At 41.4% G+C, this 13,584-nt stretch overlaps 1 protein-coding gene across 5 annotated transcripts in view; it reads right to left on the reverse strand.

Moving 5' to 3' along the window:
- The window catches only part of CELSR1 (cadherin EGF LAG seven-pass G-type receptor 1), a 165,774-nt gene that overhangs the window by 12,922 nt on the left and 139,268 nt on the right, over positions 1-13,584 (reverse strand). For 3 of the 5 annotated variants that reach the window (XM_068189745.1, XM_068189744.1, XM_068189742.1), the window contains exons 21-25: positions 12,257-12,458; positions 11,775-11,942; positions 9,284-9,410; positions 8,726-8,926; positions 5,158-5,332 (exon numbers count right to left, since the gene is read on the reverse strand). In XM_068189745.1, coding sequence (XP_068045846.1) covers positions 5,158-5,332; positions 8,726-8,926; positions 9,284-9,410; positions 11,775-11,942; positions 12,257-12,458 — 873 coding nt within the window. The remainder of the gene's footprint in view (positions 1-5,157; positions 5,333-8,725; positions 8,927-9,283; positions 9,411-11,774; positions 11,943-12,256; positions 12,459-13,584) is intronic. The other 2 variants (XM_068189747.1, XM_068189743.1) reach the window with 1 other exon arrangement.

Genomic DNA, 13,584 nt, shown 5'->3' on the forward strand with positions numbered 1-13,584 from the left:
TTCATTTTGAAGTGCTATCCCAGGTACCTCACCTTGATTTTGGCACTGTCTAAAATGGAGTTAATGTCCCAAGGCAATTGAGTTAAAACCACACCTTTTATTATTTTATTTTTCTAAACCTGGCCAATTCCAAGGAGGTCCCTGAGCCCAACATTCACCTGCTGATTTACAGTGCTGTCTGACTTGGTGACCTACACCTCGCTCATACGGTGATGGACTGGGATTTGCCTATGGCCTGCAAAATCATACAGTCATAGAATTGATTAGGTTGGAAAAGACCTTTCACATAAGGTGTCCCCTGAGACTGCTTTTCTCCAGGCTAAACACCCCCAGCTCCCTCAGCTGTTCCTCATCAGACTTGTGTTCCAGATCCTTCACCAGCTCCTCTTGGACTCGCTCCAGCACCTCAATGTCTTCCTTGTAGTGAGGGCCCCAAAACTGAACTGATTCGCAGTGTGGCTTCAGCAGTGCTGGTACAGGGGGATGATCACAAAATCCTTTTAGTCTTCCTGACTTGCCTGCTTTTTCCTCCATTTTCCCCTTGGTTCCAGCAAAAGCTCCCTCTTCATCCAGGCTGGCCTTCCCTATTGGTTTTTCTTACACCACATGGGGACCATGGCTGCTCCTGTGCCTTTAGGACTTCCTGCTGGAGGAATCTTCAGCCTTCCTGGACTTCTTTGCCCTTCATGACTGTCTCCCAAGAGACTCTGGGAGTTAGGCCTCTAAACAGACCAAAGTCAGTCCTGTGGAAGTCCAAGGTGGATGTTCTGCTGAATCCCCACCTTACTTCTGAAAGAATTGAAAACTCATTTTGTATCACTGTGTCCAGTCTCCAGCCATCACATCACCCACCAGTCCTTCCCTATTCAAAATGAACAGGTCCAGTGGGGTATCTCCCTTTGGTGGCTTACTCATCAGCTGCATCAGGAAGTTCTCTTCCACACGCTCCAGGAACCTCCTGGACTCTCTTCTGCAGGGTTGTATTCCTAGCAGACACCTGTTGAGTTGAAGTCTCCCACAAGAGCAAGGACTAGTGATGGTGAGACTTCTCTTAGCTTCTCGTAAAGTATTTCCTCTGTCTCCTCATCCTGGTTGGATGGTCTATAATAATACACTCTCACCACGGTGTCTGTCTTGTTGTCCTTCCTGATGATTCTTACCCATAAACACTCAACTCTTATCATCAACATCAAGCTCTAGACAGTCAAAACACCCCCTAACATAGGTAACCATTCCTATGGCTTCTAACACAGACACACCTGCGTCTTTGCTGCCACATGGATCTCCAACCCCAGCCTCCACTGAGATGGCAGACAGAAGGAGTCACTAGCACACTATCCTACAAACACTGGCATTCTGCCCTCAGTTGCCTCTAGTGAGCTTGGTTTCATCCCTTTCCCCATTCAAACCTGGTTTAAAGCTCTTTTAATGAGCCCAGTAATTCCTGTGCAAAGATCCTTTCGCCCCTTTGAGACAGGTGTACCCTGTCTGCAGAGATCTTCCTTCTTCAGGACACAGAAACTGATCCCTGTGAGGCCTGTGGCCAGTGGCATATGGCAGGTGGCTGCAGCATGTTGTCTGGCCATGGGGGCACCTATTGTGATGAGCGTATGTCCTTGTCTCCAGAGGCGGCCAAGGCTGACGGCAGTGCTGCTCTCTGCAAGGAGGGCTCGTCTGCATTAAGAGCCATCTTTTTCTGAATTGAAGACTGCATGCTTTGATGAAAAGACACTGAGAAAGGGAAAGGTAGCTGCATTTCACTCTTGCTGCTTAGAACTGGCCCACAGCCAATATGCACATCTGGTACAGGCCTATGGTCTATGAAAACTAAACTGGCTATTTGGCAAAGCAGTGGATATTGGATCTGTTTTCACTGAAATGTGGAATGAGATAGGACTAGTCTCCCTTCCTGCTCCCATTGGCCCTTCCACCACCCCCTTCAGCAGTTGCCATCCAGAAAGAATTAGCCATAAATGATTAAGGGACCATAAAGTATTTTATACAGATGTAATTCTATGGATACAGTCTGTTTCCCAGGACTGGTTTTTCCCATTAATGAGACTCTGGCTCTATGAGTAATTGGCAGACAGCAACGTTTTTTCACTCTCAAAATCCTACCCTGAAGTTCTCCGTTAAACAAATGGGGCAAATTGTAGTCTTCAGGTACATGGTTCAAATATTACTGCAGTCAACAACACGTGAAATAACACTTTACTCAAAGGCAGAATTAAGCCAATGCAATGTAATACTGAGTAGTATTTTGGCACATCAGTTAAGTGCTGCAGCCTTGTTGCCCTTAACAGACTGAGTGTGCAAGCTGAGTGATACCTCGCTAACATTTGCAGGAACTGGGGCTGGTCCTATGGCCAAGAGTCCTGTGGAGACCAGCACCCACCCCCAGCACACACACAGGAGTGTGCCAAGGGCTGCAGGAGAGCCGTGTTTTGACCCTTCTGAGCTCCTGAGGGCTCAGCAGCCATGTGTGACTCAGGCAGCTGTGGGGCAGCCTCAACTCTCTCCTGATTAATTGCTTTGCTTAGGATTTGGAAAGTGCCAGTTTCTGGGGGATATTGGTTTTAGGGCTGCGTAAGAACCTGTTTTAACACAAGGGCTGCAGTCTCCATGGCAAAGCAGTCACTGCACACATATGTCAAGCAGTTAGCGTGCTGCCACGGAGACAGGCAGAACTGGGGGGGTCTTGCTGAGTGCCAAATCCAGCCCTTTGCTCCTGTGGCAAGGAAGTCATAAAATCCTTCTCCAAGATGGATCAAACTACACTTTAAAATGAGCAAGCTTAAAGCTAATTTAAAATGTTCCACTTTCACTCCAATGGAGGACTATTCCAGATCCACACTCTTTTGATGGCTGTAAGCCTTTTCCCCACTTCTATCCTATTCTTATTCATGGCAATTTGCATTTCTATGCTGTGATTAAGTGTGGTTCTTCCCCTTGGAGTAAACATTTTACTAAATTTTATCCCCCTCTAAAGGCCAAGGTTCCCTTCTTCAAGTAGCTTGGTCCAATCACAAATGCCTTAGGACCTCTATGTCCCAGCTTAAAATGAATAGTTTGAGCATAGAAAGTAGAAAAAATAATATACAAAAAGCCACTGCTACCGTATATTTTTCCCTCTCAGGATAGCTATGATGAAGATGAAATGGTATTTGTCTTTAAAATAAAAAAGTCCTCTGCATGTCCCAAGACTAAAATTTCTTCCCATATCTAGACTATACAACAACTTTCAATTTTACTTTGAAAAATAAACAATCCTTCTCTCATAAAGCAATTTAAATAATGTTTAGGATTCATGTTATGAAGTTAAAACCTTTTTACTGTTTATAAATTAAAATTTATAAAGAAGCTTAATTAAAATATGTTCAGTAACAAGTTATCTAGAGGCAAGAAATCCTACATTGTGCTATTTATGATGAAACAATTTTCTCCTCAGATGATTTATAAGCCAGGAAGGGCAAACTAAAGGCTTAGTTTTCTTTAGCCTTCATTTCACAAAATCCCCTGACTTTCTCAGTAATAGGGATCTGACTTTTAATTTAAAGAGAACTGCAAATTCAGTAGATTCAGAGATTAAATTTCAGGACACAACCTGTAAAGTTTTAAAAGTGCAAAATAGTTGAATATCACAGAGAGCAATAACTAAGCAAAAAAAAAAGTAAAAACTGTATGCTTGTGATATTTAAATTGGATAATACTGCTGTTGAGAAGGTCTGAATTAATTTCGATTTCAGGAGAGAAAGTAACCTTAAGCAGAAACTCCTTCCAACAAAATTCTTCTAAAGATAATGAGTTCTGAAATTTAATTAGTTTTGTTATTTAATGGTACTTCTTTTCTGCTAGAAATGATGCTGTCAAATATCTGATTGCACTTCAGTGTTCCTGAAAATACTGCAGTAGTCCTGTATGTACTGATAAAATTCACATAGGTCTGAAATGCTTCAGAAGTTCAAGGACAATTTCTATTTTAAATGTCTGGGGTATGTCTAAAATGGCAGAGCCTTCTGGTCTGTGCTTTTTCTATAAACTGATAAAAGTAGAAATTATTATGCACAAAATAATATGGAAAAACTTACCAGCTCCCTGAAGAGTGAATTAACCTATACCAGCCTACACTGTGATTTCATATTACACTTTCTTAAAACACACAGAAAAAAAGAACAAGTACGTATTTTTAAATCTAACTTGTTCCATAATATTTTTGCCAGTGTACATGAGTGATAGCTATTTGTTTGATCTCAGAGACATCTAAACCTCTGCCATTGCTGACAGCATGATATTATCTGTAAAAATAAAGCTAATTGGAATAAAGTTAACTCCCTGCCTATGATGTGATTTCCCATATGGCAATAGATACATGCTGAAACAGTTGAACCAAAAATCCCTACTCCAACTGTTCTGTAAAGCACAGTTCCTGAGGAGCTGTCTGCCTGAATTAACACAGCGCCGTGTGCTTAGGGTAACACTGGAAATGTCTATGGCAAAAATAGGTATGGTGAGGGTGGAGATGGATGTGCTCCAGTAGATCACTCTGGACCGGTTTAAAAGATTGCTGCCTCCAGATTTTCATTACCTTTCCTCCGCTGAAAGTTAAAGCCTTTGTATCTGAAATTAAGTAAAAGGCAGCTTGAGTATTCCCAGCTTGGTTTTATGCCAAATAAAACAGAGCCACTGAAATTCCCTTCAGAAGTATTTACTGCTGGTTGACAGCAGGCAGTGGGAATATCCACTGAAAGGCAGTAATGTCCTGTGGGCAAGCAGCACTGCTTCTGAAGCCACTGCAGTTACCTCAGAGACCGTGTGTCCATATCTGGAGGTACCAGCACAGGGAAGGAAAATTTCTGAAAGCTATTGGCAAAGTTGTTAAAATAAAAATACTGCTATTCCCAAGCAATGTTGTCATGTCCTGATTTAATCTGTGCAATTACGTTTCTGTTATTGTATAACCATCAGTATCACTTCAGTTAGGCCAACAAACATTTGGTACACAGATCTGCCAAATTCAGGCTGACTTCTGCTAGATGTGGCTTGGTGCTGCCCTGGTTCAGGAAAACACCCACAGCTGTCTGGGATGGGGTAACTTCCCTGAACCTGGCCAGGGAAGATGGCAGGGAAACTAAGCTTTTTTGGATTGGTTGAGGGTACCTGTTATGATGGCAGGAATGCCCCAGCCAACAACGTAGTAGAACCGCATGTGCCCGAAGTTGATGTTCCTCACTTCAGTCAGCATCCGGTAGATGTGGAGCTGCTCCACAAACATCCACGCGAAGGTGCTCATGTAGAAATAATGCAGGAGGATGGCAATCACAGTACACACAAACTGCAGAAGGGAAAGGGCAGGGAAATTAGAATTGCTCTTCTGAATCACAGCTTGGTGAGTCACTCATCCCCCCTGCGTAGCTAATGGCAAGTGCAATAAAAAGATTTTGGCAGAACAAATATACTGCCTTTAATTAAGTTTTTCAGAGTTTAAGAAGAGCTGCCATTACCGTGAGAGATTTTGCTTTTTAAAAAGTAAAATGGATCACTAAGCTCTGTCAGGTTGAGAGCAGCAAAATTTAAGGACCTACCTGCTGAAACCGGAGACCAGGTCCACAGTGATACTAAAAGTACACAATGGGCACACTAGTAGCTGAAGTCCTCTTTGTGATCAAATAGCCACCTTGAAACACATGACCTTCAGATACTTGCCCTTCTGTAATATCTGCTAAACAATTTTCTCTCTCAACATTTTGATGAGTGAAAACAAGAATGACCATCAACAAGATGACAAAACAAGAAGCATCCAACACCTGAATTGTAATCTTGCAATTAACCTTGTCCTTTCAGAAGCCAAACAAAGGATATTGCCAAGGATCTGTTGATAAGCTGAATTAAGAGAACTTTGTGCAACCATTTAGTTTTTGTTTGAAAATGTTTTACATTGTGTTTTGTAACTTTTTGTTCCTGTGCAGCACTGACCCTGCTTTCAGACTTTGGCATGACTTTTTAGTGGTTTTTCATGGTGTAATGCTCAGAAATGTACATTTCCCTGTTTAATGTATATTTAACTTCTTTGCTGAGCAAAAGAATCATACAAAGACCGCCAACTTTCTGGATTCACTTACCAGAGCAGCGTTATTACAACATCACGTGTTATTGAAAGTGTGGCTCACTAAATAAACATCTTTCTTCCCTCTATGTAAGTAGTGCTTTTCTTGTTCCTATTCTCACATGTTTATAAGTAGAGTGCTGCCCTGAACATTACCTTTTTCAGGTAAGAAAAAAGAAAGAAAATAAATCACTTTCTATCAATAGTCCAGGGGAAGATTAAAACCTCACCCAGAAATGTGACTGTTAATTTACAGAAACCCATAAAAGCCAGGCTGGGTGCCAAGCAGCACAGCATTATTTGTGCTCCAGCATTCTTTACCTCTTTATGTTCATCAGTGCATGACTCGTTAGACAACTTTCATTCCATACAGACAGATGAATAATTGTCTCAAGCAGACATGGCTTACAGCCCTCCTACCATCTCAAATTGACTGGGTAGGCTGTAAGGAGCAGCTTTCTGCAGTATGAAATACATTCTGTAAATTAAAGATCTTTGTAAATGGTTTAAAGGTTTGGGGTGTTTCATTGAGTCCTGGTAACACTACAAGACATAATCACACCATGAGCCCCAAAGCAAGAAAATGAGAAGGAGTAAAAGAGAACAATCTCACCAAGTACAACCTTTAGGATTTGTGGTATTGATGTAATGAACTGTTTTACTGCTTTTATAAACCTCTGCTTGGTGCTTCATGATACTATGAAAGGAATCTGGAAATGAGGAGCCATCATTTACTGCATAATTTTTGATAAAATTCCATAGGGATGTGGACTTGGCCCCCAACTCCTCAGTAGATATGTTGGAGAACTGAAAGAGTATAAACCCCTTGGTAGTGAAATGCAGTGAAAAATGAGTGGTGTGCTCAGCAAGGCATGGGAAAGATCAAGCTACACAGAGTGCTGTGTATCAATTGGCAAGGTGAGCTCCTTTCAGTAAAGTTATTTTAGTATGCAAACATTTATATAATGAAACAAAGACAACACAAGTTCATACATGACATGAGACCATATCCTAGAGGGCAGGTCACTGCAGAAGATCTCACCACAGCAGCAGATAAAGGACCTGAGTTCCTGGTAAAGGGGAATATTGGTATATGGGATTGGAAGTGATGCAAACAGCTGGAAAGCTTTATCCATCTTGGCATTCACAGTTTTTCAAAAGGCAAGGTGGGAGAAGAAGCCCAGAAAAAAACCCAACAGAATAACCTGAATCTTAGAAATGGATTAATTTCAGCAGCTTAGTTTTATACAGTTTTCCAAAAGAAATACTATTAAACAGGTTTCCCGGCAAGACAATTTTTATAAGAGAGGTCTCTCAAATTTACTAGGAAAAGTTCTTGTCAGCACTCAGTTACTGGAAGCTGAAATTAGTCAAGGTTAGATACTTTTAAAAAGTATACATCTTACAGCTCAAGTGGATATTAGAAGCCAGAGTGATAGTTTAGGATTAAGTTATACAGCAAATGAGGCTGCATATTTAGGCACCATGGTGTCACTACCATGGTGGTGATGATATTCATTGAATGTAGGCATATTGTCCTATTTCTGCTGCTTGGACAATGTGAAATCAACATGATATTTTTGTTGTTGTATTGTTTTGATCTCAACACTGTGCTTCCCTCTCAACAATTAGATTGAAACATGTACAGTAATGGATTTCTAGAAGATAAATTTTCTTCACAGTGTTCAGGTAATCCTTAAAGTAACATTTTGAATATTTTTCCTATCTATTAAGGACATACATTTTATTGCATGTCATCCCCCATCTGTGTCCAGCCTGTTTGGCACAGGTGCCTGTGCATCCTGGCAGTGCTGGAGCCCTTGTCTGTCTCTTACCTGTCTGAATGGCAGCCATGGCTTTTGGGATGGGTGCTACTAAGAAACAGCAGCAAGACTACATATAATGCCACATGGTTAAGAGAGCAATGAGGTCCTAAGTACAGAACACACACACTTCATGTGTGGTTTATATCTGTCTCATAGTCAGTCTATTCATAACTTGCATTTCGTGACATTCACAATGCTGGAAATCCTTGCACTAAGCTTTGTCAACAGGCATGATGGGCTGAAGCCAACAACCACTGTGTCTGGAGGGCACAAAGCAAACCGACAGATCTCCTACTGAATCTTGGATGTAGCAAGCTGTCCCATGCCTGGCAAGTGGCTTCTCCAGAATGGCCAGTGGGTGTACAATGTGCTGATTAGCACCAGACCAGCACCACATCACTGACAACCTGTGAGTCAACACCAGGAGACATTTGGGCTTGGGAGCTACCTGCTGCAGGAGGAACTCAAGAGCCTCCTACTGAACAAAGCAAGACAGAAACCACACTGATGGAAAGGAAGGAAGAAATCAGTATTTAAGGTTCAGTTCCTGGGATAAACTTTCAAAAGGGCTGCTGTCATATATTCTCTGAAAATAAGATATAGTCCTATTGCCTGCCATTGCTATTAATGTTATCAGCCACACATGAATACACTACAAATCTGATGTTTTTCAAGTAAGTGTTGAAGCCAAAAAGAGGAGAAAGTGAAACAGATGGGAGAAGATAAAAGCCGCAATATGAACCCCCGATTAAAAGCTTGAGAACAAGTCTAGCAATGAACACAGAGTAAGTCTTACCGGGTTTTCAGTCTGGTTGATTCCAATAAGAAAGACAAGCTCAGAGAAGAACAGTGCAGCCACCAGGTTTTTGTGGATACTGTGCAAGTTGGAACGCAGTGTGCGGATCAGGACCAGCAAAATGAAGGTGATCAGCAAAGCCGCCAGCGAGATGGATACGGTTGTGTAAGTGACGATCTTCAGAGGAAGCACCTCCCCATTCTGTAGAAAGACAGATTGACAGGAACTCTTGGGGTTTTCCCTTCCTTTTCCTCCAATCAAATCTACTACTCAGGATGCCAACGTTTTCATTACCACTGAGCCAACATACAGATTTACTTAGGGACCAACAGGAGTGGGTGATGCCACCTCTTTAGTTGCTAAACATGTTGAGTATGCTAAACATGCTCATGTTTAGTTGCTAAACCTGTGGCAGATGCTGCCAGGCATGGGGCAACACACTCCTGACACTGGGATTGAACTGCTGACAATTCCCTGAGTCACACACAAAGCTCAAGCTCTGAGTCAAAGCCCGTAAAAACCAAAGTCTCCAAAAATCATGAGCCTGACAGCACCCACCTCTCGTTTAGAAATGTCCATCAGGACAGCGAAGCTGGTTATATGGTTGCACTGGCAAGCAATATGGCTGTGGTTTCTGGAAAACAGCTCACACCCTCGGGACGACCAGGCGCCTGTCCCGCCAATCCTGTGGGGAAAAAAGGCATTTCTGAGTGCCATCCTCCTATCTCCCCTTACCTTCCACTGCGCTCTGTGGCAGCTTGTGCTGCACTACCAGAGACGACTGCAAGTACCAGCACAGAATTACTTACAGCTGTCACCTGCCTGAAAGAGTATCATCAAACTAAAAAGGCCTTCAGTTGAAGTAGTTTCTGATAAGACAGCTGGCCAGATTTCATGGGTTTATAACAGTCTATTTTGACTTAAAAAAAAATAAAATAAAATTTGCTTTTGGGTCAGTGACTATGCAACCAATATGGGAAAGAGATTGCACTGAACAAAATCTCTGTAACCAAGGTAAATAATACCAGAACCACAGAGGGACACATGTTTTTGAGTGAAATATGTTTCAGCAATAATATGATATCATTATACAGTTCCTCTGAAAAGTACACAAGAAAAGGTTAAAACCTTTTCTAATAAATAATATTTCATACCAGGAAATGTCTTATATTAACAATGGGGAGGAACTGCTGCCTTAAAATTCTTCCCTGTGCAGTTATCACAGAATCACAGAATAATGAGGTTGGAAGAGACCTCTAAGATCATCAAGTCCAACCTAAAAATGGTTAACTCCAGTGACTTCAGAAATTATTTTGTATCAATATTAATTAATCTATTCTGAAGTTAATGATTAATTAAAATAGTTTTGCAGTTACTGAAAGATTTTTCAATTAGATATGACAAGACCTCTTTTTCGTTCAGCAATAAAATATTTGTTAAATTTTAATATCACTTCCTCTCAAAAAGTACTCTCTTTCTAAAAGCTCTTTCATTACATGCCACCTAAGAGCAGCTTTTCAATTGTGGCTGTAGGAAGATGTAACACAGATAACAATGCCACTGAAGTTGCCAGTGAATAGCTAACAGATGAATCACTTTAGAGCTAATGAGTTATTCAAGCTCAAACAACGTTTAAAAATTTATGAAAAAGGACTTGCCATTCCCTCACAATCAGCAGATTGACAGAGTGCATACAAGCAAAAACACTATTTCACATGTGGGCAAATGGAAGAGTTTATTACTGTGAAGATAAGAGATTTCTGTTGATCTTCGATCATTTAAATGACATAATCTCCTGAAGCCTTTAACTAGGAGGCACACATTCCCTAGGTTAGCTTGCTGTTGTAAAAGGCAACAGGATATTGCCTTTTAATGGATTTTCCATAGGTTTACTAGTATTGTTGGGTTTTTAGGAAACAAGTAGCAGCTATTCCCTTTCTCCTGGGCAGACCATGTCATCCTCTCACTGTGTACCTGGGTTTGTAGCTGGAAATTGTAATATATATGCAATAGTTATAGTTTTGTCCACGCTCTTGAAATATCTCCAACAGAACTGTGCTGTTTCCACAATGACAATGAAACATCAGCATATACAGTTCCAGCTCATAAAATTTTTCTCATTTTCAAGAAAAAGGTATCTTTATCTTGAACTTTACTGAATAAAAAGACCTAAATGAAGGATTTTCAGAACATTCATCCTTTTCCTAACACTTCCCTCCTAGAGAGTCAAATACTCTCTCCTTATATTCTGCTTCTATATTACAATTGCTTTCCATAAACTGAAAAGGTCTAATGTCCCCAAAAAGGTATTTCCACACCCTCCAATTTTTCACTAAAACAAATGAAAGCAAATCCACAATAGTTGATGAAATGAAAGTTAAGTTTCTTACCAGTCAATGCAACTGCCTTTGCATTGACTTTTAATTCAAAAATTTGTGATTCAGAAATTCATAATCTTTACTCCTAATTGTATCTGCAAAACCTCAGTCCTCATTTCTACCAAAATGAAGATTTGGTTTTGTAATTTTTTGCACTGGCCCTGGCTGAGGCACCAAGTGTAGGTGCCTGTTTGCTATCTAATCTATCCATAGTCACTGGAGTGTAACAGGAGAAGATTCAGCCCATGGAAGAGCTGAATCATCTCCTGAAAATCCTGACTTAAAGACCTCAGACATGCCATGAATTCAGACACTGGAGTCGGACCATGCCTGTCCAGATATACATCTGTGGGCAAATAGCATGGACAAATACAAGGAAATTGTGGGATTTACTGTTTCTGGGTGAAAAATGAGCCCTGCAGAAAGGCATGACAGCACTGTGTTCCTTAGAAGCCTCATGGCTAATCCTTTGTTTGAGGAGTTATGATAATTATTTTCATTTTTCTCAGGTTGGTGGGAAATGACTACATGGCTCTATTCCACCAAAAATCAGTTGTCAGTTGAATACACAGACCAAGACAGGGTTTCCTCCAGAATTATTTTCCCAGGCAGGAGTTTTCCGCTATTCAGACAGTTGTCACTCACAGCCCTAAAGCAAGCAGGGGACATACGTGATGGAGTGATTCCAGAAGACACAGACAGGCTTCGTTCTCTCCTCTGTTTCCAGCATGGCATACTCCACTATGACAGGCTTTTCCACCAGGTTGGGAGGAAACTCCCCATCACTGTGAATGGCTGTGCTCACTACAGGTGTGTTGATGATAGGGCGATTTGGCAATCTGCATGAGGAGAAAAATTGCACACATCAAAATGCAAAGCTACGTTCTGCAAATAGAAGATCTCCAGTTCCTTCTGCTCAGAAAGTGAGGCAGGCGTACCAACACCCTTCCATACAGATGTGTTTCCAAAAACTGCTGGCACTTTTGGCATAGTTATTCTCCCACAGTGTACCAGAGGAGAGCATGAGACAGTACTGCAGTGAGAACAACAGCACTGATGATATTTGGCTGGTGTAAAAGCAGCTCTGTCTCCCCCATGCATTCAGAGAGCAGAAGAAGGATCTGAACAATTCACAAACAGGTCTGAAGTTTACCTCAAGCTCCTCCTGTCAGGATCATAGTTTTCAGGCAGGAGGTGTCCCAGGGATCGATATATAATGACCATGGCAACAGTATGATGTGTCTCAATGTCTGGATGTCTCTTCTTTCTCTTTGCAAAAGCGCTCTCAGGGCTGAACACCTCGCTGTTCAACTTAGAGGGTATTTTCTGATTTGAGGGTTTCATTGTGGGCACTGCTATGGAATCAACACAAATATTAAATTCTTTGCACACAGCTTCAGAGCTACCATTTAAACTGGTAATTTTGCTTTGCCAAGATACAATAATATTAGAGTTCTTACAACTCCAGGCTCAGAGCACTCAGCATGCTCCTAATGTTATATTTGATATTTTTAATAAAATTTCAGCACAAATTCATAGTTATATAGCTGATAATCAAATAACCATTGAACAGTGAAAAACCATTTAGTCTAGCTATAAAATAAGCAATTTCTAAGCTAAAATGTCCATAAGTATCCCATGCATAACTTCAGAGAACATTAAAACATTATGTAGCTGTTAAATTGCATGTATGTTTATATATGGCAAAACTAGTATTAATGAACACACCAACTACTCACATAAGATTTCTCCCTGCTAATTCTTTCATTTAATGAGCTTTCTGTTTTGGAAGATTCTCTTAAAATTCCCATTCCTTTTTGTCTTACAGAAAAGATACAAATCATAGAAGCAGATACTCTGTTTCTAAGTAAAAGGTCATAAAGTTGTACTAGTTTGTTATGTATTATTTTCAGAAGAGTTACTATTTCCCCATTCAGAAGACATTCAACAATGGTACACGTATTAAACTTTGAGTTACCCTCTCTCCCTTTGCCCAAAAAACCATGTGGTGCTTTGCAGCAATCTTGGGATATTTCAGAGACACTGGGAAGCAGGTACTTCCCCATGTATTCTCCCTTATCACCCAGCTCAAGACTTTTTCATTGCTGCCTAGCTCTGGTAACACCTCTCTGTGCTCCCAGATTTGGATTCTCTGTCTCTCACACCACCTCCCTCCATCTCTGCAGGGAGTGGAGGAAGGTGGCTGTGGGACTGCAGGCGATGGGCAGCCATCCCATCCTATCCTGGTGGGAACAGAGGCAGAGCATTTCTCCCGCTTTGACAGGGCTTTGAGGGGCTGCAGGCAAGACCTGACAGACAGGTACAGCCAGTCCCACAGCCCCCCATGCCTCCATCACTGCCGGCAGGCAAAATGCCTCAGAAGTATGCACAGCTGCTCCATCCCTAAATAATGTTCACTTGTGCAGACAATTGCCCTGCTCTCACCCTAGTACCACTCTGCTCCCTCAGGATCCATCACGC

Source organism: Anomalospiza imberbis, chromosome 5, assembly GCF_031753505.1.
Source record: "Anomalospiza imberbis isolate Cuckoo-Finch-1a 21T00152 chromosome 5, ASM3175350v1, whole genome shotgun sequence".
Lineage (NCBI taxonomy): Eukaryota > Metazoa > Chordata > Aves > Passeriformes > Viduidae > Anomalospiza > Anomalospiza imberbis.